This window comes from Schistocerca americana, chromosome 10 (genome assembly GCF_021461395.2).
Source record: "Schistocerca americana isolate TAMUIC-IGC-003095 chromosome 10, iqSchAmer2.1, whole genome shotgun sequence".
Lineage (NCBI taxonomy): Eukaryota > Metazoa > Arthropoda > Insecta > Orthoptera > Acrididae > Schistocerca > Schistocerca americana.
In genome coordinates, this window is record NC_060128.1 from 162,325,740 (window position 1) to 162,351,847 (window position 26,108).

General features: G+C 37.5%; 1 protein-coding gene across 6 annotated transcripts in view; it reads left to right on the plus strand.

The window, feature by feature from the left end:
• The window catches only part of LOC124552695 (V-type proton ATPase 116 kDa subunit a1), a 113,597-nt gene that overhangs the window by 53,657 nt on the left and 33,832 nt on the right, over window positions 1-26,108 (plus strand). For 5 of the 6 annotated variants that reach the window (XM_047127033.1, XM_047127035.1, XM_047127034.1 and 2 more), the window contains 5 exons: window positions 17,520-17,646; window positions 17,907-18,083; window positions 18,413-18,625; window positions 23,749-23,899; window positions 24,247-24,386. In XM_047127033.1, coding sequence (XP_046982989.1) covers window positions 17,520-17,646; window positions 17,907-18,083; window positions 18,413-18,625; window positions 23,749-23,899; window positions 24,247-24,386 — 808 coding nt within the window. Of the gene's footprint in view, window positions 1-7,211; window positions 7,310-17,519; window positions 17,647-17,906; window positions 18,084-18,412; window positions 18,626-23,748; window positions 23,900-24,246; window positions 24,387-26,108 lie in introns of all 6 variants that reach the window. The other variant, XM_047127036.1, reaches the window with a different exon arrangement.

Here is a 26,108-nt window from a genome sequence, read left to right on the forward strand (position 1 = left end):
GTTACAACTACTGGTTTATATAGGAGCACTCACTACACTAAATATACACACTAGGCAGAGATCAGAACCAACCAACACACAGAAGAAACCCACAAAACCAGCATGACAACACAGGCTACAGATCAAAATAGAAAAACTGAGAAAAGACATCGGACAGCTAACACAGTTTATAAGAAATGAAATCTCGGAAAAAAAACGAAAAAGGTCAGGTAAAATCTCACAACAAGAAGCGACAGAGCAATTAGACGAAAAGAAGCAGAAATTACAAGCATTAGCCAAACGACTCAGAAGATACAAAAAAAGTGAAAATAGAAGGAAACAAAACCAAACATTCAACACAAACCAAAAGAAATTTTACCAGACAATAGATAACACACACATTAAATAAACAATCCACCAAACATAACAGACATGGAACACTTCTGGAGCAACATATGGTCAAACCCGGTACAACATAAGACATGCACGGTGGATACAAGCAGAAACAGACACATACAAGATGATACCACAAATGCCTGAAGTGATAATTTTGCAACATGAAGTCACCCAAGCAATTAATTCTACTCACAATTGGAAAGCCCCTGGAAATGATAAAATAGCAAATTTCTGGTTAAAGAAGTTCACCTCAACACATTCACATTTAACTAAATTATTTAACAGTTACATTGCAGACCCATACACATTCCCTCTTCCACTTACACCCGGAATAACATATCTGAAACCTAAAGATCAAGCAGACACAGCGAACCCAGCTAAATATCGCCCCATAACATGCCTACCAACAATATACAAAATATTAACTGCCGTCATTACACAGAAATTAATGACACATACAACACAGAACAAAATTATAAATGAAGAACAAAAAGGCTGTTGCAAAGGAGCACGAGGATGTAAAGAGCAACTGATAATAGATGCAGAGGTGACACATCAAGCTAAAACTAAACAAAGGTCGCTACACTACGCATACATTGATTACCAAAAAGCTTTTGATAGTGTAACCCACTCATGGTTACTACAAATATTGGAAATATACAAAGTAGATCCTAAATTGATACAGTTCCTAAACATAGTAATGAAAAATTGGAAAACCACACTTAATATCCAAACAAATTCAAATAATCACATCACAGCCAATACAGATTAAGCGTGGAATATACCAAGGAGACTCATTAAGTCCCTTCTGGTTCTGCCTTGCTCTGAACCCACTATCCAACATGCTAAATAATACAACTTATGGATACAATATTACTGGAACATACCCACACAAAATCACACATTTGCTATAAATGGATGATCTAAAACTACTGGCAGCAACAAATCAACAACTCAACCAATTACTAAAGATAACAGAAGTATTCAGCAATGATATAAGTATGGATTTTGGAACAGACAAATGTAAGAAAAATAGCATAGTCAAAGGAAAACACACAAAACAAGAAGATTACATATTGGATAACCACAGCGACTGCATAGAAGCGATGGAAAAAACGGATGCCTATAAATATCTAGGATACAGACAAAAAATAGGAATAGATAATACAAATATTAAAGAAGAACTAAAAGAAAAATATAGACAAAGACTAACAAAAATACTGAAAACAGAATTGACAGCAAGAAACAAGACAAAAGCTATAAATACTTATGCCATACCAATATTGACCTACTCATTTGGAGTAGTGAAATGGAGTAACACAGACCTAGAAGCACTAAATACACTTACACGATCACAATGCCACAAATATAGAATACATCACATACATTCAGCAACAGAAAGATTCACATTAAGCAGAAAGGAAGGAGGAAGGGGATTTATCGACATAAAAAACCTACATTATGGACAGGTAGACAATTTAAGAAAATTCTTTCTAGAACGAGCAGAAACTAGCAAAATACACAAGGCAATGACTCATATAAATACATCGGCTACGCCACTGCTATTTCATAACCACTTCTACAACCCTTTAGATCACATAACATCAACAGATACGAAGAAAGTAAATTGGAAAAAGAAAACACTTCATGGCAAGCACCCGTATCATCTAACACAGCCACACATCGATCAAGACGCATCCAACACATGGCTAAGAAAAGGCAATATATACAGTGAGACAGAAGGATTCATGATTGCAATACAGGATCAAACAATAAACACCAGGTATTACAGCAAGCATATTATTAAAGATCCCAATACCACAACGGATAAATGCAGACTTTGTAAACAACCAATAGAAACAGTAGTTCATCACAAGCGGATGTACAATACTAGCAAATACAGAATACCCCAGAAGACATGACAGTGTAGCAAAAATAATACATCAAGAACTTGCCATACAACATAAACTTACAAAACAACACGTTCCCACATACAAGTATGCACCACAAAATGTACTGGAGAATGATGAATACAAATTATACTGGAACAGACCCATTATAACAGATAAAACACCACCACATAACAAACCTGACATCATACTCACCAATAAAAAGAAGAAATTAACACAACTAATCGAAATATCCATACCCAATACAACAAATATACAAAAGAAAACAGGAGAAAAAATTGAAAAATACATCCAACTGGCTGAGGAAGTCAAGGACATGTGGCATCAGAATGAAGTTGACATCATACCAATCATACTATCAACTACAGGAGTCATACCACACAATATCCACCATTACATCAATACAAGACAGCTACATCCAAACTTATATATACAATTACAGAAGTCCGTAATTATTGATACATGTTCAATTACCCGAAAGTTCCTAAATGCAATATAACATATACCTACAGTTAAAAGGAAGTGATGCTTGATCAAGGTCCGCGTCACGTCCCATTTTTAACCAGACTTAACGTCTGAGAAAGTAAAGAAATAATAATAATAGTACTGTCACTGTAGTCGCTGACACTGTGATTATTGACCTTACAGAAAATGGTCCCCCCCCCCCCCCCCCCACCTTTGTGGAAAATTTGTCAGGTTACCAAAAAATGTAGAAAAGTAGAACACATCAGACAACTGTCTGTGGGTGCAGAAAAACTTGGGATGACAAATAATGGCAGTTATACTCGAGCAAGAATGAATGATGGTAATATGAATTAGTTGAGCGCTTTGATTAAGATGGAGAGAATGATGACAGTGGATTGGCTATGTTAGGAGGGGGGGGGGCGGGCGGGAGGAGGGAATGGAAAGCAGTAAGGGAAATGACTGGTAATCATTTTTAATTTTGAATGAAGTGATACGGTATTAATAAACAGATGACATATATCTGAAAACTATGGAATTCAAATCATATTGGCAGTTCCTATTTAGGCAAATGTTGGAAATTCAAGCAAATCCTCTACATTGTTCTGAAGTTGTGCTAGACGTCTGTAGTGAGGTCAAAAGAACTGCAGAGCTGGTTATAAAACAGCACAAGACTTGAATCTGTGGATTCTTCCCATGGAAATAGTGTGTTCAAGCATTTAAGCCCTTTTGACAGGAGTGACATTGGTGACAAATTCTGTTTGGTACAGTCGAAACTTACTTTTATTGAAAGGTCACCTTACACAGAGCACCAAAACACTTTTGATTGTTTCCTGTCTGTGTGTAATTGCCTACGTATTTTGTGCTTTGCTAAAATATAAAGTCATAGTGCGTTTCTAATGAGTGTGATGTTGCTGTAGCACTGAAGTGTAATTTCTCTCTCATTCATTAGCTTAGCAGTAAGCATTGTCTGAAAATGGTGTTGCTGGTGGATCACCAGAATATTACAAAGTTTCACTGACCCTCTCTACTTGAGTTAGAAGAGCTTAATCTGTTTATCAATATTTCATTGGGTTCCGAAAAGGCTAGAAAATTTGGAGAAATGGTAAGAAACAGTTGCCAGAGTTGAGGAAAGTCAGCTGGAAGGGTAATTTCCACAAACGCAGGAGAATTAAAGTTGGAAGACCTAATGGAAACAATGATATTATATCAGAAATAGATTTAGTTAATAATACACAGTAAAAAGGTTGTTGACATAGATTGTAGTAAATTATGTGGTTCAGTACTCCATGAAAAGATAATGTTGTGGCCCAAAAAATTTATTCTACGAAGCTGATTGAGTACCCTGCAAACAAAAAACGACAGCACTAGTCATTGATCTAATTAGTAACTTGAATTTATGGCTAATTAAACAGCTGGTTGAAGGTTAATTGCACAGGTATGTTGGAAATGTAGATGGTGCAGGTGGTAGTAAATTTCTGTGGTACATTTAGGATCTGTCTTAAACTGCTGTTAGTATGTCCATTGTAGGTGAAATATCGGCAATAATTTATTGGAATTTATACTAGCTTCAGCGCTTTCTCTGCAGCAAAATGATAAGACTAATACATCAGAGATTGTCTGAATGGATAATGTGTGTGCTGAAGTTTCTCATATTTATTTTCATGTGCTTAATTATCTTGTGGGAAGTATTTATATAAATATAAATTTTCTAAATGATAGGTGGTGATTAACAGTGCTGATAGTATGATGAAAACAATTGGTTACTTGCCTCACAGTCATATTTGAATTGTATGTGTCTGTTTGCCTTGCTGATGTTCCTCTACAACCTCCTGTTTTTGTCAGATGTTCTGGTCTTTGTTGTAAATGCATCAGTTGCTTTATGTTAGAGGTTTTTTATTTGATGTCCAAAAATTCCAGTACTGCTTAAGTTTCGGCGTATTCATATATTTCTGTAATCATTATCGTAAGAACAGTGTCATGTAATAGATGCCTGTGAGAGTAGCATTATGGACTAAATCAAAAACTGCCTTAGTGACTGCATCCGTGGAATTGTAGAAAGCTACAGTAGTATTTAGTTATGCTCTAAATCTGTAGGCAATATTAGTTATCCAGCAGGTGTAAGGCCCAAATTCTGTAATGTGTGTTTTAAGTTTTCTGTATAGCCTCCATCTTGGTCACTATATCCCCATTGAATTTGTTGGTTGCGTGGATCAGCAGTGTAGATATAGCATTCAGGTTATATTCTCCCACCTAGCCATGTAGTAATTCCTTATCTTTGTTGTAAGTTGGTATATAAACATCTTATCTCCCCTTCTGATATTTAGCTGAATGTAATTTTGTTTTGGACAGTAGTGTACAGTATATTAAGTTGTTCTTACTTTCAGGATTGCCATTTCAAGCCTTCAGTGTGGATTTTTAATTGGTAGCTAGAATGCCAGTGGCAGAGATATGTCTTATTTGCCTTCCAGAAAGCAGCATGTTCTCTTCCTCTTCACATGTGCCATTCATCACACTGGACACTCGACTTCAATGTAAAACTTAATGGGTCCTAATGTTAGTTGAAAGACAGAATCTTGTTGAATGGCAAGAACTTTTGTAGAAGAAATTTTGTACACTTTCTCTCTATACGGAAACTGTGAAGTTAACTAATAATCTCTAAATTTACAGTTTCAAATTTCATTTATGTCTGGTATGTAACTGGGTGATGTGCACAGAATTCTTTATATTCTTGACATGTAAACAGATGTGAAATCATTGTGATAAGTAAAATTCTACGTTTTAAGAATTCAATGTAGGTTGTTACTGGGAATGGTGGTGGGAGCGTAGTAACTGTATCAGTGAGGTGAGCTGTTGTTGAAAAATGTTCTAACCGTTTGAAATTAAAGGTATGAATGCTTGCTGAAGCTGTTATAAATTTTACATTTGAGAACTGTTCTGCTTTTTTAAATAAAATTATGTACTTTAGCAGAGAAACTGCTGTTCTTGGCAGAGAAATACTCCTGTAAAAAAATAAATGGACCAGTATGTTTTTGTAATTCCATGATTGTTGCATTGGAATTAGATTTGTTGTTGTTATAGTGGGTGTTGGGTTGTAATGTAGTCCCAGATTTTCCATCCTAACTTTAAAGACTGTCACTCTGTAGCTTACTGTAGAATTATTGCTACTTGTTTGTTTTGTAGGTTTTGTCTTGGTATAGTCTGTCCTCTCCAGTGTGTCGTATTTTGAGGTTGTAGTGTAATGCATTGTGCATGGTTATCACTGTTCTTGTCATCTCTGCCTTTCCACAGCATTTTAAATCGAGCCACATTCCAACTTGGACTGCAGAAAGTTGGCTACTTAATGGTTTTGCATGAAATAAGACACTGGTTTTTAGCTTGGAAGTAACTGAAGGTTAACAGTAGAAAATATCAATAGAAGACTCATGATGAAAGGCTCTCATCTTACAATAGGTAATTCTATCCTCAGTTGGATCTGGAGTAGAAGCAGCAACTGTTTTGTGTTGATTCTGTGCCAGATTGTCTCAAATTTTTATAAATATGTAGGCTTCATTAAAATCCTCATGTGCTGCCACATTGTCTTACAAAATCCGTAAAATACTAAAAACACTAAAATAACTGATGCATTATCTGTACCCTGAGGAAGTGCACTACAATAAAACTGACACATTCGTTTTTTTAGTGTGTGTTGTGCCTCAAATTCATTTGAGAACTGATCAACACACTTTGTGTAACTTTCAGTAAAATGTTTTTTTGTTTTATATCACTTGAAGTGCACATTAGACTTCAGAAATATTTACTGTACACATTAGGTTGTAAAGTTTGTTTCTATAGGAAGCCACACTCTGGAAAGGATAAGAGTTAAATTATTTTACTAACTCACTTTTTTAGACTTGGGCCAGTTAAATATACATGTATCTTTTATTCAAATCATTCTATAAAAAAGGGAGAAAGTTTGCCAGTAATTATTAAATGGCTGATTCCTTTTACAGTTGTAGTAAAATTTTCCAAAACCTGAACTCGTGAAAGCAATCCAGTGGTATTAACTGTAAGGTTATAAATTTTGATAACTGATACTGTTTTCGTGATCATATGGATTGAAAAATCCATTATCTTCAAATATATTTTGTGTAGTGGCCCAGTAGTTATTATTGCAGGATGGGTTTGCTGCCTTAGCTTCAGCCAGGCAGTAGAATTGTCAGTATAGGTAGACACCTGAAAAGGTCTCGTATCAGTCTTGCTGGAATAAAATCAGAAATTGGATGTTTGTGACATGTTCACTATTGTGAAATGGTGTTTAACTTAGTGACTTTGTCACAGATGTTTGTGTACAGGCAGTGTGAATTATGGTGAGGAAAAGTGCTAAATGAATCCTCCTTACTACAGTTCCAAGTTGGAAGTGGCCGCTCATACTGTAAAGTGATGCCCCCTCTCCATGTCTGCTGTTTGTTTTTTCCTGTGTAGCACGAGGGGGGAGCAAATGCGACCGAGTCAATGACGCGGGCCCTCATAAGCGATGACTCTATCGCACGGCAGGCGCCCTCCGGGCCCGTCCAGCTCGGGTACGTAAGTGGGCGCGCTCGAGTGGTGTGAGCGTGCTTCTGCATTACACTTCGGAAGTGCAGCGGGCTTTCTAGTAGTGGCCGGAGAGGAACGGTGGCGAGAGTTGCTAGGTGCTAGAAGAGAGAAGTGGCAGACTTTGATAAGAATACTCTTTTATCTCTTGTTACGAAAATTGTCCTCCACAATTGGCACTTTTTCTTTTGTCAGTGGCTTCACGGATTATTTTATGCTGTTTTAGTTAGTGGTTAGTACTACTGCCAGTGTAATGTGTTGTCACTATTGTTGTCAGCAGTCTGAAGACTGACTGATGTAGCTTAACACTTGACTTTAAATTATATTTCCGAGTTTCAGAAATTTTCTTCCTGTAGCCGTTCTGCATTTTATATCCTATATCTTCTCAACTTCAACCATAACCAGTTACTTTGCTGCCCAAATAGCAAAACTTGTCCACAACTTAGTGTCGCATTTCCTATTCTAATTCCCTCAGTAATCCTTCACTCAGTTTGAGCTCTCCTTTACTCCTGTTTATGTTAATTGCGTAATGTGTATCCAGACACTATCCATTAGATTCAAATGATATTCCAGTGTGTATGCTGTCACTGGCCAAATTAATGGCACTGCCAAACCTTGGTTTTATTTTTTCCAAATGTGTTGGTATTTTCCTTTACTGCTTGCTCTTGTACAGACTGAATAATGTGGGACATAGGCTACAAACCTGTTCCGCTCCCTTCTCAACTACTACTTCCCTTCTGGCTAGACAAGATAGGTTTCCCTGCACGTCTTCCCCATTCAGAGACTTGAATGTAGTGCCTGTTGTTTTTTTTGTGTGTGAGAGAGTAGTACCCATCCTGGGAGTGATTAATGGAGGAGGGGGTGATGAAATTTTTTGAAGAATAAAAGCAAAGGTCAGTTATGATTCAGTAAGCAAACAAAATTAATTTAAAAATCACTTTCGTGTTAGATTCTAATATGAGGGCTGTTTAAAAAGTAAGGTAACTTTTCAAATTGTGCAGGCAATGTGCATTTGATTATTGATCTTTTTTTGTTATGTTGGTACACATGTCCTGGATGTATGTTCACAGTTTCAAGTGTACAGCATACTTCATTTGTTTTTGATGAATAGAAAGGTTAGATGTGTTTTAGTGTAATCAGCAATTTCCGATTATTATAAAAATGAAGCTAAGAATTTGCATCTAATTTTGTGTGAAAAATTGATCTAAAAAACTTGAAGTGAAGTGTTGACAGTGACCTACGGTGAGTCTCCTGTAAGTAAAAAAAAAAATTTTACAAGTGGTACAAGCTCTTCCAAGATGGCCAGGAAGGTGCCAATGACAAACCTCACTCTAAATGCTCCAGCACATCGACAACACATGATAATGTCAAAGCTGTGAATCTTACAAATTGCTGTAAGAGAAGTAACTGAGAATGTTGGCATATCGGTCAGCTAGTGCCGTGCAAATTTTTTGGATGTGTTGAGCATGAGACGTGTGTTGGCAAAGTTTGTTCCAAAACTTCTCAGTTTTGATCAGAAGAACTGTCACATGAGCATCACGAGGAGCTGTTGAATGACATCAATGATGATCCTGATTTGCTTAAAAGGGTCATAACTGGTGAAGAGACATTGGTTTTTAGTTGTTAAAACCAAAGCCCAGTTGTCCCAGTGGGAGCATCCCAGAGAGCCAAGACCGAGAAAAGCATGCAAAGTTTGATCAAATGTCAAAGTGTTTGTCACTGTTTTTTCTTCAGTTACCGTGCTGTAGTGCATCATGAATTTTTGCCTCAACGTAGTACTGTCAATAAGAAGTATTACATTGACATTATGCGCCATTAGCAAGAAGCAATATACAAAAAAAATCTGGAATTGTGGAAAAACAATTCATGGCTTTTGCATCGTGAGAATGCACCTGCCCATTCATTGTTGCTTGTGAGATTTTTTGGCCAAAAACATGACACTCTTGCCTCAGCCACCATATTCACTGGATTTAGCCCCCTGCAGCTTTCTCCTGTTCCCAAAACTGAAGAGACCTATGAAAGGACGAAGATTTTCAATGCTTGAGGAAATAAGAACTTCATTGTGGAAGTACTCAAGGCTGTACTAAAAAGTGCTTATGAGAAGTCCTTTGAGGATTGGAAGAAGCATTGGCACAAGTGTTTATCTGAGGGGGATTTCTTTGAAGGGGACGACATGAATATTGATGAATAAGTATTTTTTTCATATAAATATAAAGTCACCTTACTTTCTGAACACACCTCCTATGTTAAGTAAAACATTCGTGTCAACGATGGATCTTAAATTTGGCAAAGTCAGTGAATTTACAGCAGTGATCTACTTGCATTGTGCAACACAACCTGTGATTCAAGAGAGTTGTCACTCATTGGTCAGGGTTTTGCCAGTCAGTTATTAGCTTGCGTGTACCATAAAAAACAGGCAATGTATTTACTTCCAAACTGCTGTATTGTAGAGATTGCTTATAAAACAAAGCTGAACTTCAACTTGCACGAAAATAGTCTGAAAATTTTCACAGTGGTTAAGTTTTCTTTCATGGTTGAGGTTTCACCAGTTTGTGTTCAAAGAACTGATGATAATGCTTGATACACACAATGAAATATTCTCATTTGCAGATGAAGTAAGCAATCAGTTGTCACTGGCAGTATATTCTATGGACAAATATTTTTCCCCAATTGAAATTGACAAATAAATGCCTTAATGCTAAGACTATTTTCAGTGACATATCCTATATTCATAGTGTGACCAAAGTACAAAGTAAAATTGCTTATTCTGTGAAGACAATGCACTGAAACTGGGTTTTGATAAAGCTGTGCTCACAATATTATGGTGAAATGCTGGGGGTGTCTCTCTCTTGGTACTGAAGAAAGCCTTCAGAATACAAATTCCATTTGCAACAACTAGCACACGTGAAAGTGGCAAACAGAATATGAGAAGTATTAAAAACCATCTCATTGACTTGTTATTTTTTGGATTGATGAAACACAAAGCAAATTTTTGTTTGAATGTTAAATAAATATTATTGACATTTTGTCATTTCCAAAATAAGAGCATTTACTTTTTAAATGTGTTTATTTTCTTAACAAAAGGTTAGTTTCATTTTGGGTGACACTCGAACTGATTAAGGGTAGGAGATACTGGTCTGCCTTCATGTCTTACAGGTTGATTGTTTCTTTCTCAATCAGATGCATACAGTCTGTTTATCAGTAATAAGACAGAATTAACTTATTCTTCTGTTTAACTTTATATTAGCAAACAGATCTTTCTTTGGATGGACAAGTACTCGCCAAAAAATCTTTTACTTGTCAGCCACCAAGAATTGAAAGAGCAGTTTTGATGGTCAGGTCATAGTATTTTCTATACCTTACTACAGTACTATTCAAACATTTTCAGTTTTCTTCTGTTATTGTTTGAACACTGCCTTGCACTTCAAAACTGTCAGTATTTCAGTTTGTTGCTTTGTAATGTGTGGTATTCTGAGACATTCTTATTCCTTTGGTTTCTTCTCATGGTTCTTAATGATTTCTTCATAATTTAGAAAGCAATAACTCTGGTTTTATATATGTATAATTGAACTGTGCTCTTCCATGGATGAAATGGTGTTATACTCTCCCAGCAACCTTTTTTTTCTCCAGGTAGTCTTAATGGACTTCATCGAAAAGACTATTTGTGTTTCAGATTTCAACTTGTCTGTGCAGTTCTGAAAAATATTAATACTATTTTCTATTTCTGTACCCTTATGCAGTATTGGAAGGGGGGTGGGTGCCTATTGGAGGTTTGGGGACCCTTTTTGCCTCTGTTAAAGGTACAAAAGTTCCTGCAATTGAATTTTTTCTTTATATAATGTACTGCCTTTTGAGTTAGAAGAATCAGTAAGAATAAGTGTTGTTGAACACAGGATGTAGCATAATATTTTCATATGATATCCCTTTGTCACAGGTGCACTAGAATTTTTGTTAAAATTGATGGAAAACAGCTTTGGTCATGGCTATGAAGTCTTTCACGAAGGAGTCCTTGCATAAAAAGTTCTGTTTCCTTGCCGTGTCAAATTCAAATAAAATCCCAAGCTTTAAATGATACCTTCAATCATCAAAACTTTCTTGGAGAGGCCTAATAGACAATATGGCAGTGCAGTTTTCACAAAACTGGACACTCGTACACTGTCTGTGGATATGAACTGTGTTGATGACATTGAAATCCTGACAGTATGAACCCAGTCTTACACATCATCTGTCTACCAGCCACCAAATAAGCAATAAAGATTTACAGAAACTTGCAATTTTGGCTCTCAGCTGACAGAGCTTATCATGGGTAACTTTTTCATAGTAATCCTTGGTGTATAAGGAGACATACACAAATGGTAATACTCTAGAAGAATGGGCCAAATGCTTGGGTGTAAAACTAATACATGATCTAAAGTTGCTGTATTCCTTTAACAGTGGATTATGGAGGTGTTATAACACTCTGAATATATTGCTCATCAAATCAAGAAGCGCATTGCAGATCAAGAAGCACTTTGCAGAACTGTTCCCAAGAACATGACACTGAGTTCTTATACGTCCTCCAGAAGCAGCTGTTAAATCAGAAAAGGTTGTATTCAGAAGACAGTTTAACTTTGAAAAAGCTTGGTGGGATCAGTTATTTGTGGAGCTAGTAAAGAACATCTTTCGTAAATATGTTCTGAGAGGCCGTAGAATACTGTATATACCTGGGCTTGGTAGACTGAAAAGTACTCCTTAACAGATATGAAGAGCTTATCAAAAATGATCCGTTCTGAGAAGACACAATATAAACAGGAGAACAAGTTATCCAAGCCATATCAACATCCCGAACAGAAAATGACATAATCTCCTCAAACAGACATGAAACACAGTAGTCTATAAGCTGTAAAACAACTACTAAGTACTACCTTCTGATGCAGTTTATCCATTGCCTCCTGGAGATCATATACTTTTTGTCACTTTAAATGAGAAAGAGAGTCAGTGAGAATTCAGAAGAATGACTTTCCCCAGGGAAGTGTTCTGGCCCCAATATTATATGGGGTGTTTAAAAAGTCTCTCCTCATTGTCATGTGATTGATAGTCGTGCGTGCCATATGCCGCAGTGAATATACCGAAATGAAACTCAATGAAATACAAGTTATTAATTTATTGAATATTCATTTTTACTAACAAATTCTCACATTAAATGTTGAAAGTGTCCCCCCTGTTGTTGAATACACAAATCAATTCATCTAATCATGTTTCCAAACACAAACTGTAACATTCCTTCTGTAACAGAAGCAGTGAAAGTGGATATTGCAGTTTTGAATTCATCAGGGGATTTTGGACGGTTTTTATAGACAGTTGATTTTGCTGCACCCCAGAAGAGTCAGGTGGTGGTAGGTCAGGCGATCGTGGAGGCCAAAGTCCCTGTTAAATTATGTGATCACCAAAAATATCAGCAAGCGGTGACATTGAAATGCGAGCTGTATGCATGGTTGCACCATCTTGTTGAAAATAACCCTTCAGTATTTCACTTAACACAAGTTCTCCTATGAATGGGTACAGAATATCACTGGGAGAGTCCACTTGAAGGAAAGTAACCCAGGAAGGTGAACAATCATGCGGCATGCGCGGCTAACAATCTTACGGCACTGCAGAGAGACTCTTTGAACACCCTTTATAACATACATACCAATGGTCAGCCAATCAACACTGGAACCCAGTCCTTCATCTATGTGGGTGACACAGCTGCCGCTGTTCAGTTAGCGACATTTGAAGATGCATAAGTGAAACTAACATCTGCTCTCAAAGAACTTATCTGCTATGATGACAATCACTTGAAACCCAATTTGGATAAAACTCAAGGGTGTGCATTCCACCCACACGGTGAGGAGGAAACAAGATAGCTACAAATCACATGGGCATTATGAGACTGGTTGTATAGTCAGTGTGCCTAAGACCAACCCCAGTTGACAATATTTCCACTCATTGGAGTAGCACCTTCAGATGTAAAAAGTTAGCAGCAGAGAATGCAAAGAAGGCGCAAGAATCAGATTTGAGGCAGCGACTGTTCGGAATTCACACCTATCCTCATCACTGCAATCCAGAAAAAGCTTCCTACCTACAGCTGCACCAGTTTAGAGTTCAGCAGAAGCTCGCCGAGGTCAGCTGTGGAGAACAGTCACTTAGGGAATAATGAATGGCAAAGGAGAAGGTACCTTCAGACTGCTATTTCCAATACAGGATCTGGAAGTCCCTCAACAGGTTGAGAACAGAGGTGACAAGGTGCAAGGCTAATTCGAAGACGTGGGCTATCAGTGATGCTGAATATTGTGAATGTAGGGCAAGTGAGGATTCTGAAAACTTGGTGGTCTGCAGTAACTTGAGCAAACCCAATGACACAGAAGACTTGTTTGCAGGAATGACGATTCCCTTGTGGTTGCTGAACATTGGAGTCATCAGATGTGAAATTACCTGTAATGGAATACACGGGGTGAGATGTTGACAATGTTTTGAAAAGGATATATTGCTACTCACCATATAGCGGAAATGTTGAGTCGCAGACAGGCACAACAAAAAGACTACCGAACACACAAGCTTTCAACCAGAAGGCTTTCTTCTGAAATAGCGTGTGTGTGCATGGAGCGTCCACACCCACACGCACATGCAGTGAATCACTGGCTCTTTTACCATTGCATATTTTTCTGCTGTGAAAATCTTGCCCGCAACTAAATCCTTCTGGGTTTCAATAATTAAGGGATCTGTGGAACTTAAAATCTTATGGATTGTGATGGTGGCTTTCAACTGTATAAAGGGTGAAACCTGATTCATTTAATTTCTTCACAAAGACAAAATATTATGCCAAATGTCATGTATAGTAACAGTTAATTTCATTATTATGACCACTGGCCATGGGCCCACTTTTCAAAAGAATGCTTATGTGAAGTATCACCATTCTGCATGCATAATCAGATGGAACAACATTTACCAGATGGCACTAAACTCATCAGGGGAAGACCTCTTGTGACAACCTATGCATGCTCAAGGAATAGTCAGCAGTATGAAGATGGCCAAATGGTTGTCAGCCGAATTCTTGCAACTAGATGTTGACACAGCCCATCTGTGATCTAGAAACCTCTCGTGTAATTTAATCTTTTCAATCACAAGAGACCTTGAGCTTCACTTCTCCAGTTGGAAGAACTGTGTTAATTTTCTCAGGTTTCAGCATATATGAACATTGCCATTGCCATTGCTCACTTGTTCAGTTGGTCTGCATCTTATTGTATGTACGTTACCTCATCCAGTCTCGTAAGGGTGTAATAGTTTTCAGAGCCACTGCAGTGGTGATATTTGAATTCTGTCAAAGTTGTTGCAGTATCCACAAAACAAACTTTGTCATGCCCCGACACTTTAAAATTACAATGCCAGAACCCTACTAATATCCAATTTTCTAAAGTTCCACTACTAGCCAGTGGCCATATACAATTGAATCTATTCAGTTGTGACATCTGGTACAGTTACAGTGTGTGGTGTGTCAATTGATGTTGATACTCCACTTTAAACTTTCGTTGGCACGTATATTTGCTGAAATGATGATGAATACCTGCACCACTTTGTCTTCATCCTCCGGTGAATGGCTGCTGGCTGCTGACTCTCGTGACTCAAAAATTGTATCCCCATATTTTGTCCTAGACCTACAAGGTATCTACCATCTTTCCACAGTCATCAGTTTCCATCACACCACAGTATTGTGATCCATGTCAGGTGTGCGCTTGTACAGTTACTTATATGGGTGGCTATACTTCCTAATTGAAAAAACTTATTTTTTATATTTGAGTTATTCTTTAGCCTATTTCATTGTTCACCATACAAATAAATTTGCTTGACAGCCATTACAACTGCTTTGAAACTTACCTTGATTTTTCCTTCTAGTAAGAGTCTAAATAAAGCTTTTGTGTCTACGCACCTTCTCCTGCAGAAATTGCCTTCCTTTGTGGATAGAGATGATTATAATTGATTTTGCTTCACTGTAGCTCATGTGTGATCTGCTCAGTCTGCATTAATGCTAATTCATTGTGTTCCCCTTCCCTGTATCATTTCTACAATGAAACAGTGCTGATAAATGCACTTGTTTCCCCAAAGTAGATGTCATGCTTTCAAATTACCATACTGTAATCAATCGTAGATTTAAGCAGCCCTTTTTTTTTTCCACAATTTGTGATGTAGGTACAAAGTTCTACTCCATGCTTGTAGCATTAATAGCATGAATTTTGCAGAAGTTTCAGGCATTTGAGTGAAGGTAGGGTCTGACTTAACAGAAAAACTGCTATGTAGAAGTAAAACAGTTTGCTTTAATTTTAGTTTCTTGCATGATTTTTTCCGTAGGAGGTAATTCCAACAATATCTTAGTGAACTTTCCCTTCTGTACATACGTAGTTCTTGAAAATATTGAATTGTCTTCACTTACATAATTTTCCTCATTCTCGAGCTACCGTTCCTTTCCACAGAGAACATGAAATCTAAACCTAGATGAGAATGTAATTATTTTTCTGTGTAATTGACTTGATAATACATTCGGTTGATAAGTGTTATTTGGTTTTGAAGCTATTACGTCTGTTTTCCAGCTTTTTTGAGTGTTATGTATTGTTGTAAAGCCTCCACAAAACAGAGGAATGTCCAGTTTGATTTCAAAGGACATGCTTTTTGTGGTTTGTGTGTTACAGACAATTCAGTTTTTGCCTTTCAGTGCTTACTGGTATTGCTACCATGTTGTGAAAATTGTTAAATAAAATTTGACTTATTTTGTATTATATGTAAATAGCAGCATATAAAAACTAGACCATGCAAACTTTCTAGTTTACTTTCAAGGTACAGTTACAGAGCTTTCCGTAAGTTTGTCCATCAAAAGTTAAGTTTAGTATTAACGAAAGCAACTAGATGAGAAAATCTGTATTATATGTAACATCTTCAGTAAAATGCAAAACATGTTTTATTGAAGTTTTCTGTTTGAATAGTATGTAGATGGAGGGACATAAAGGACTACAGCTGACACTTGGTTAACAGATAAATGCCAAAAAGTCTTAATATGGAGGATATTGCCTCATGAAGAAAATTAAAGTTGTGCCTTTATGTATAATACATATTTTTGTGTAGTGGAATTTGCATCAAATCAGAAGATAAATAATTTTTTTAATTCCTCATGGCTATGTCTATTTACATTTTACACTAAAATTCTCTCTTAATGAATATGGTAATCTTGTGATTTGTTTAACAACAGACAAGCATTTTTCAGCTTAAGTACTGTCTGGAACTTAGTTTAAGTTGCTGTTGTCTATGTTTAGGGCTTCACCACTGTTGTGAAAAGTAACCTTTGTATTACAAAGAGCTTGAAAACTGTCAATAGTGAGATGTACACTGTTTCCTTGTAATTATGAAATAGTTAGTGGCTACTGAAATACTTATCCAGACTTTTGGTGTGAGCTGTCTTCGCATGAGACATGAGTGACTTTCTGAACATTGTTGAAGGGTGACTAATTGTTCTTTATTATCAAATTTAATTTAGATGTGTTCATTAGCCTGGTTTCTTTATTAGTCACAACTGACTGAACACTGTGAATATTGTTAAATTTTCTAATACGAAACTCTTTGACTGATGGAGGCAGAACTATTAATGATTTGATGTAATCATTAAATATTTTACAAAAGGGAGGCATAGTATAGCCAGCAGCACAGTGAAAAAGATTTTGAAACATTCTGAGGTACTGAACTCTGTTAAGTTGGTGTGCTGCTTGTCCCCCCCTTTGGAAATCGTCTGCTAAGCAGTTCCGTTCTTTAGTCAGAAATGCGTTCTATTAGATTCGTTGGTTGGATTACATCGTTCATTGATATAGTGTTAGAAATGGGACTGCTGCACAAATTTGACAACAGCAACTGCTTTGATTGTGATGCAGTACACATTCTTATATTTATTAGTGTAGGCAAACAATGGAAATCTAAATTACTGTGTCAAAGTAAGATTTAAATGTGAGTCTTTTAAAATGTGAGCTTACTGTTTTCTTAATACACATTTGTCTGGGGAAAAAAGGTTTTTTGTGACAGCTGCTGTCAGTTGTTGACAAACTGCAAGAGAACCATGTGTAAGACAGGGATACCATAAATGTGTTAAGAGAAAAAATTCCACAACTTCGCAACTTTCTCTCGATCCTGTGTCACCTCCAGGTTTGTAGCTGGAGTTATCCTCAGAGAACGCATTCCAGCTTTCGAGCGGATGCTGTGGAGGGCATGCCGTGGAAATGTGTTTCTTCGGCAAGCTGAGATAGAAACACCACTTGAAGACCCATCTAATGTAAGTGTTGGGAAAGTACTTTTTTTTTGTTCTTTTGTAAATGAATACATTGTTTTTCATATCATGGACAAACATCAGGTTATGCAATTCCTGAGAAACAATAAGAATTGGGGTGGTAGATGAGTTGTAATAATGTTTAAAATGAGTTACAGTGCTATATAAAATGAAGCATGGCTAGTAAATGTTGGAAAACCTATCCCATCTACCACTTTCTCTGAAGACACTGAATGCACTTTGCTTATGTCACAATTTCTTTGAAGGGGGATGCAGTCTACAAATCAGTATTCATCATCTTCTTCCAAGGAGACCAGTTGAAGACAAGAGTGAAAAAGATCTGTGAGGGCTTCCGTGCCACTCTGTACCCATGCCCCGAAGCTCCTGCTGACCGCCGTGAAATGGCTATGGGCGTCATGACGAGGATTGAAGATCTCAACACAGTGAGTAATAAGAGTTGCTCATTATTTTCTTGAGTGTGGTGCCACACTGGAGTTGCACAGGTCAGATTTTGTTGCTCAATCCTTCCGTAAATAGGATATTAATTCGAGGTGCCCATGTATGTGCATGCGTGTGCTTGCACATTGTGTATCCCCCCGCCCCCCCCCCCCCCCCCCCCCCCAAACAGTTTTAATGTAATAAAATTCTATGCACTTAAACCAATGAGGCTAGTTTCATTTCGAGTAGCAGCTGGTTGTTAGCCAATTTAGTTCAACTTGAATTTTTTTGTGTGCAGGTATTTCACTATACTGAAATTGTGCCTGTTCTGTAGGTGCTGGGGCAGACTCAAGACCATCGCCACCGTGTCCTCGTGGCTGCTGCCAAGAATATAAAGAACTGGTTTATCAAAGTGCGGAAGATAAAAGCGATCTACTTCACATTAAACCTGTTCAACCTGGATGTAACCCAGAAGTGTCTGATTGCTGAGTGTTGGGTTCCACTGCTAGACCTGGAGACAATTCAACTTGCTCTTCGCCGTGGAACGGTAGGATCTGTGTGAAAAATAACTCCAGTTCTTAACAGAATTACTAGTTTGTCTGCTAATGGGTACTTTCCTTATTATTCCTTGGTAATAATGTTGTTTCACTGACAGTTCTCTTAAAAATACGAAGTTATTTGAAAGAAACAAGACTCCTGTTAATTAACGTGAATAGTTAAGTAGCATTATGATTTTATTCATAGCTGTCACTTTCTCAGCAACCTTGGTAAAGAGAAATAAAAATATCTGTGCAACTGATGATTGCAAAGGTTCAGATTAGCCTGAAAAGGAAGACACATAAGGGGCATTCAAAAAGAAACGCACCAGAGGCATAATTACAGAAACCATTACCTGTAAGTTAGAAGTATTAACCCTGGCTGTTGACACTTCTCCCACTGTGACACAAGGCGGTGAATGGCTGTCTCATAAAATTCCTGGACCTGCGATGTTAATCAGCTCCGCACGTACAGCTGGATGTTGTCGTCCACACGAGTGCAGAAAAGGTTATGCTGACATTCATCTTTGATCTAGATGGCCCCCTTCAGATTCACTTCCTGCAGCACGGGACAACAGTGAATGTCCAGTGTTACTTGCAAACCTTGACCACCCTTCTCCAAGCGATCAAATCAAAATGACCAGGCAATCTCACCCGTGGGGTCATTCTGTCCCACGACAATGCAAAGCCTCGTACGGCGAACTTGGTCATGGCATTCCTGCAGATATTCAAGTGGGAGGTTCTCGGCCATCCTCGATACTGTCTGGACCTCTATCCCTGTGATTACGCCATTTTTGGTCCCCTTAAAAAAGGCTCTGAGGGGCAAACGATTCACCTCGGATGACGGCATCCAGCTGTATGTGCGGTACTGGTTAACATCACAGCCCCGGGAATTTTATGAGACAGCCATCCACCACCTCGTGTCACAGTGGGACAAGTGTCTCAACAGCCAGGGTCAATACTTCTAACATACAGGTATTGGTTTCTGTAATTATGCCTCTGGCCTGTTTCTTTGAATGCCCCTATGCCCCTTATAGAATGAATATATGATAGTAGTGTTGGCTTAGAACATTGAGATGTGGAGTTTCATATGAGAACTGTAAAAAAAGGCTGACGTTGCTCAGTTGGCAGCAGAGAGCTGTGGGTTGGGAATTACTGAGAGTAACAGGAAGATAGACAGATCAGGTAACAGATTGGAGCGGAAGTTGAAATTACAACTGGATATGATAGAATACAGGTGAACTGGACATGCTGCCAGGCTGCTGGATTCCAAAAGTTAAGAAATGGCAGTCACAACCACATATTGGAAATTGGGCACATGAGCTTAGAAAATATTCATAAACAATTAGATTGCTTATGGCTGAAGACTATAGCTCATCAAAAAGTCCAGAGGAGGCATTCATTCTGCAATGGATGTTGTGTGTGGTGGGTCAGTAATGGCTGTTAAAATGTGGGTTTACTTCATTTGTATTCCACATGCCACTGTGCTGTGGAGGGTACTTTTGGTACCACTAACTGATCCCCCATTCCCTGTAAACCTCCATATTAGTGAACCACATAGAAGTGAAAGTGACACATTACCTAACTTTTAGAACTAACAGCTCCTTCTGTGAGAGTGGCAGACTGGGGAAGTTTAAAACAGAAGGACTGGTCACTCAGGCCACAGGATGAGAGGGACTCCATTTATAATGTTAAAGAGATTGTGTTAAAGGAATGCAGGAGGATGTTGGGATGCAAAGATGTGTTGGAAAGCAAGTTTCAATGTGTTGAGTTGAGGGCAGGAGGTTCCAAGTAGCCAGTGGTTTAGCAAGCACTCAGGTCCCTTCCGTCATTATACTTTTTATATTACTTGTGTCCTAATTCTTAACTGCACTGTTGTTTCCTCTACCCATAGTCATCTTTATGTATCACTCTATTTTTATCTCTGGACTGAAGCTGGTACAGTGCTTACCAATGTACAATCTGTAAGCCAGCCTGCCTGCCTCCATCCCTCCCTCCCTCCCTCCCTCCCTGTACCTACACCTTTCTCCCCTCAGCTTCACTACAGGCCTTGGGTCTGAGTGGCCTCCCTTCCCTTTTAACCTTACAGCTCACAAAATTGTGCACAAACTGTCAGCTATACATCCTGGCAGATTATAACTGTGTGTCTGACTAGGATTTGACGGTAGGACCTTTGCCTTCTGTGAGCAAGTGCTCTACTGTCTGAGCCGTAGACTGTGACTCATCACCTGCTCTCACATCTTTACTTCCACCAGTACCTGATCTCTTACTATCCAATCTCTTCAGCAGTTCTCTTGCATATTGTGTGGGACTGGCAATCTTAAAAGAAATAGTGTTTCAGATTTGAGCCTGAAATCTTGCCTTTTCCTACCAAAATATTCTTTTACGTTTAACAGTATAAGCAAAAGATAGGTTGCTGCTTACCATAAAGATGACATGTTAAGTTGCAGGCAGGCACAATGAGAAGACACACACTAGCTTTCAGTCAAAGCTTTTGTCAGAAAAGGAAAGACACACACTCATTCATTCACTCGTGACTGCCATCTCTGGCAGTTTAGCCAAAAGCTAACGTGTAAGGGTCTTTCCATTGTGCCTGTCTGCGATTTAATGAGTCATCTTCATGGAAAGTAGCAGTCTCTCTTTCCTTATACTATTGATACTCTAACCTGGAGTTTCCATTAATTGTTCCTTTCATAGCTGCTTTAATTGCAGCCCAGGCAAAAGTGGATCACATAGGTGAGCAGCCTCAAGATAGTACATCAAATTTTTTAAGATTTGATGAAAGTATGTTTAATTTCAATTTTTATTTTAAAATCAGCCCATTTCTTTCTGAGTGGGGCGGTCAGTGTTAACCTTTTAGTGAGTTAAGTAGCACAATAATAACTATCTGAGACTTATGTGATAATGCCATTGAAAAATTGGTTTCACTTCCCAGGTATGACTAAGTATGCATTAAGATGCTGGCACTATTTTTAATGAAAAATCACAAACACATTTGTTACGTCACACCATAGGGCTGTACTTTACAACAGCATGTGGTCACATTGACAAATTACTATCCAAATTATTTGTCAATTATCAATAAATGAAATTGTCTAAGATTCATATTTCGCTACAAAAAATAATCTAAATCAAATTAAATTTATTATTATTATCATTATTATTATTATTATTTATTTACTTTCTCAGACGTTAAGTCTGGTTAAAAATGGAAAGTGGCGCGGACCTTGATCAAGCGTGACTTCCTTTTAACTGTACGGTATGTGTTACATTGTATTTAGGAACTTTCGGGTTATTGAACACGTATCAATAATTACGGATTTCTGTAGTTGTATATATACGTTTGGATGTAGTTGTATTGCGTTGATGTACTGGTGGATATTGTGTGGTATGACTCCTGTAGTTGATAGTATAATTGGTATGATGTCAACTTTATTCTGATGCCACATGTCTTTGACATCCTCAGCCAGTTGGATGTATTTTTCAATTTTTTCTCCTGTTTTCCTCTGTATATTTGTTGTATTGGGTATGGATATTTCGATTAGTTGTGTTAATTTCTTCTTTTTATTGGCGAGTATGATGTCAGGTTTGTTATGTGGTGTTGTTTTATCTGTTATAATGGTTCTGTTCCAGTATAATTTGTATTCATCATTCTCCAGTACATTTTGTGGTGTGTACTTGTATGTGGGAACGTGTTATTTTATTAGTTTATCTTTTATGGCAAGTTGTTGATGTATTATTTTTGCTACATTGTCATGTCTTCTGGGGTATTCTGTATTTGCTAGTATTGTACATCCACTTGTGATGTGATCTACTGTTTCTATTTGTTGTTTGCAAAGTCTGCATTTATCTGTTGTGGTATTGGGATCTTTAATAATATGCTTGCTGTAATATATGGTGTTTATTGTTTGATCCTGTATTGCAATCATGAATCCTTCTGTCTCACTGTATATATTGCCTTTTCTTAGCCATGTGTTGGATGCGTCTTGATCAATGTGTGGCTGTGTTAGATGATACGGGTGCTTGCCATGTAGTGTTTTCTTTTTCCAATTTACTTTCTTCGTATCTGTTGATGTTATGTGATCTAAAGGGTTGTAGAAGTGGTTATAAAATTGCAGTGGTGTAGCCGATGTATTTATATGAGTGATTGCTTTGTGTATTTTGCTAGTTTCTGCTCGTTCTAGAAAGAATTTTCTTAAATTGTCTACCTGTCCATAATGTAGGTTTTTGATGTCGATGAATCCACTTCCTCCTTCCTTTCTGCTTAATGTGAATCTTTCTGTTGCTGAATGTATGTGATGTATTCTATATTTGTGGCATTGTGATCGTGTAAGTGTATTGAGAGCTTCTAGGTCTGTGCTACTCCATTTGACTACTACAAATGAGTAGGTCAATTTTGGTATTATTATTATTATTATTATTATTATTTATTATTATTATTTCAGTATTGTCACACACATAATCAGGACAAACTTAATTGGCCAGGGTGGCCAAGCGGTTCTAGGCTCTACAGTGTGGAACCGCGTGACCACTACGGTCGCAGGTTCGAATCCTGCCTCGGGCATGGATGTGTGTGTTATGTCATTAGGTTAGTTAGGTTTGAGTAGTTTTAAGTTCTAGGGGACTGATGACCTCAAAAGTTCACGATCGAAGTAAGGTGAATGCAGCTTAAGGCTGCCACTTGTTAATAAGCTAAAGCTGTGTACAAAAACACAAGATGAGGAATGCACATAAAGAGATGCCATACTTTCCCATGACAACTCTAACCCTCACATGATTAACCAAACTAGAAGCAAGATGGAGGACATTCACTGGGAAACCCTCAATCACCCTCCCCAAAATCAGGATTAGTCCCCTATGAGATGATGAGGAGCATTGTGCACTTGGTTGATAATGTACCCTCAATCTTTTTATGACAAAGGGTGTTCAAGCTTTCAAACCACTGGAAAAAGTATTTAGAGTGTGCAGTGGGCTATGTAGAGAAAACTGAAGTTTCCTTTTGTGCAAAAGATAAATGAGTAAATGTATAAAAAACAATTACTATTTATATTTGAATCACCCTCATATATATTGTAATCAAATAATATGAAATGGAAAGAGCCTCATAAAGAAATTATTCTTTCACTGCTTCCAGGAACGCAGCGGCAGCTCAGTTCCTCCAATTCTGAATCGGATGCAGACATTTGAGGATCCACCTACGTATAATAGAACAAATAAGTTTACAAGTGCATTCCAGACTTTAGTTGATGCATATGGAGTTGCCAGCTATAGGGAAGTAAATCCAGGTAATATTTTAAAAAATCTTAAGCCTTTATGAGTGTAATTAGCTAATTGAACAATGGGCTTGGTTATTGCTTGTCTTATTTGCAGAAGAGGAGAGAATAAATTGTTCTAAATTTTCCCATCTTTTTTAATGCAGTATAGGACCTTAGGAATATAATTGCATTAAAAATGTGGAAAAAAACAAGCTCATGAAAAACCTGTGGGATCCATACCTTAAGTTGGAACAAAATCATTTTGGGCTTTGTGAATTTTGTCTGTATCTGAATTTCATTTTGGTCTGAAGCAAAAGTTTTAAGTTTATAAAAACTTAAAGCTGTATATATAAATACGGTAAAAATCTTTGTTTCAGCGCCTTACACCATAATCACATTTCCGTTTTTGTTTGCTGTAATGTTTGGAGATACTGGCCATGGGCTACTCATGGCATTATTTGGATTCTGGATGGTGCTGAAGGAGAAGCCACTAGCTGCTAAGAAGTCAGACAGTGATGTAAGTTTCCAGTTTAATAATTTTTTTTGACAAATTTGTAATTGTGTATGTAATGTTCATAAAGTTTAGAAGAATATTAAGTCAAAGCATAAAACTTTGGAACAAACAAACAGAGCTCACAGAATAAATTTCATGCTGGGTAAGAATACTTATTCATTTTTTAAAGTGTTAATTCATACAGTGTGCCCCCAGAGATCCTAACCTGAAGGTCAACCTTGTGTTATGTAGCAACCAAGGTTTACATTAGAGACTAAGCCTGTACAGAAAATTAACAATGAACAGTTATAGACCAATTTTTCTTACACAAACTACATCCAACATTTTATTTAAATATATAGCTGTTCTTTGAATAACACTACTGCATCCTTAAAGTAGTATGGAAAGGATAGACTGCTACTCGCCATACACCAAAGGCATTTTTACCAATTTGCTTAGCAGCAGAGGTGACTTGGGATGCCTCACAGCCTGGAAGAGAGAGATCTTAGTCACAGTCCACACTACTGAAGCTCGTTAAAGTGTCAAAGCATTACCTTACAAATGCATTTTTTTTAATCTATCAAGAAGTTTAATTGCATCTTATTTAATATGGAGTCTTGAATGATGACGCTAATAATCAACTGCTTCTAATGCAAAAATTGATTATTATTTGTTGGTTTCCATCCTGGAATTCTCCTGTCATACTACTTATGTGAACTCCAAAGGTTTTCCATCTTTCTTAGAAGTAGGAGTCAATGACTTTCTTGAGGTGGCATGTGAAAAGTTTGAAAGGAATGTTGTTACCTGATCTTTGTGAAACCATTTTTGTTGATACCTGTTTTACCTCTCATTTTAACTATATTTACTTTAAGTGTAATATTTGCTAGTGAAACAGTTCTAGGGCATTAAAAGATTGGTATTTAACTGCATCCTGTACCATGTGATCTTTGTAAAAGTTTCAGACCAGATTAGCAGACCTGTATTATGGTGAATCCTAAGAGGGCAAGATATCTTTGTGTGGTTTATCTCTTTACTGTCCCTACTTAACATGCTGGACAGCTAAAATTTGGATGCAGCGTAGACCATATAGCAGTCACAAAAGTTGTGTAAGGTGTCCTGTGTTCTAATGAAAGAATCAGATTGTTACTATTCATATGAATGGTAAGTCTAAGTTGGAATATCAACAATATCATGGAAAGGATAGATTGCTACCCACACCCAAACCTCCAGGTGTCAGACACTCAGATCGGTACCAAATGTTATGTGTTGATACGAGTATCAACCAAAACACTGATTTAGTTCATGCTGTGTGCTGTCATCCAGCAGAAGATGTGTAAACAGTAATTAAAAGTAAAAGCAGAACTATGGAGTACCGTATTTACTCGAATCTAAGCCGCACTTTTTTTTCGGTTTTTGTAATCCAAAAAGCCGCCTGCGGCTTAGAATCGAGTGCAAAGCAAGTGGAAGTTCTGAAAAATGTTGGTAGGTGCCGCCACAACTAACTTCTGCCATCGAATATATGTAGCGCTAGACATGCATGCTTTGTAGGCACAAAGATAAATACTGGCGCCAAAACCTCCGCGTCAGTAAATAAATAAAAAAAAGGTGGAATACGAGCTTTTTTTCTCCGCCCCGAGTTTCGACCACTGCATTTTCATACATTATCCAATGAAGTAAATACAAATTCCATATTGTTCATCTTCGAATGTAGCAGAATTTCAATGTACTACAAAAATCCGACATGCA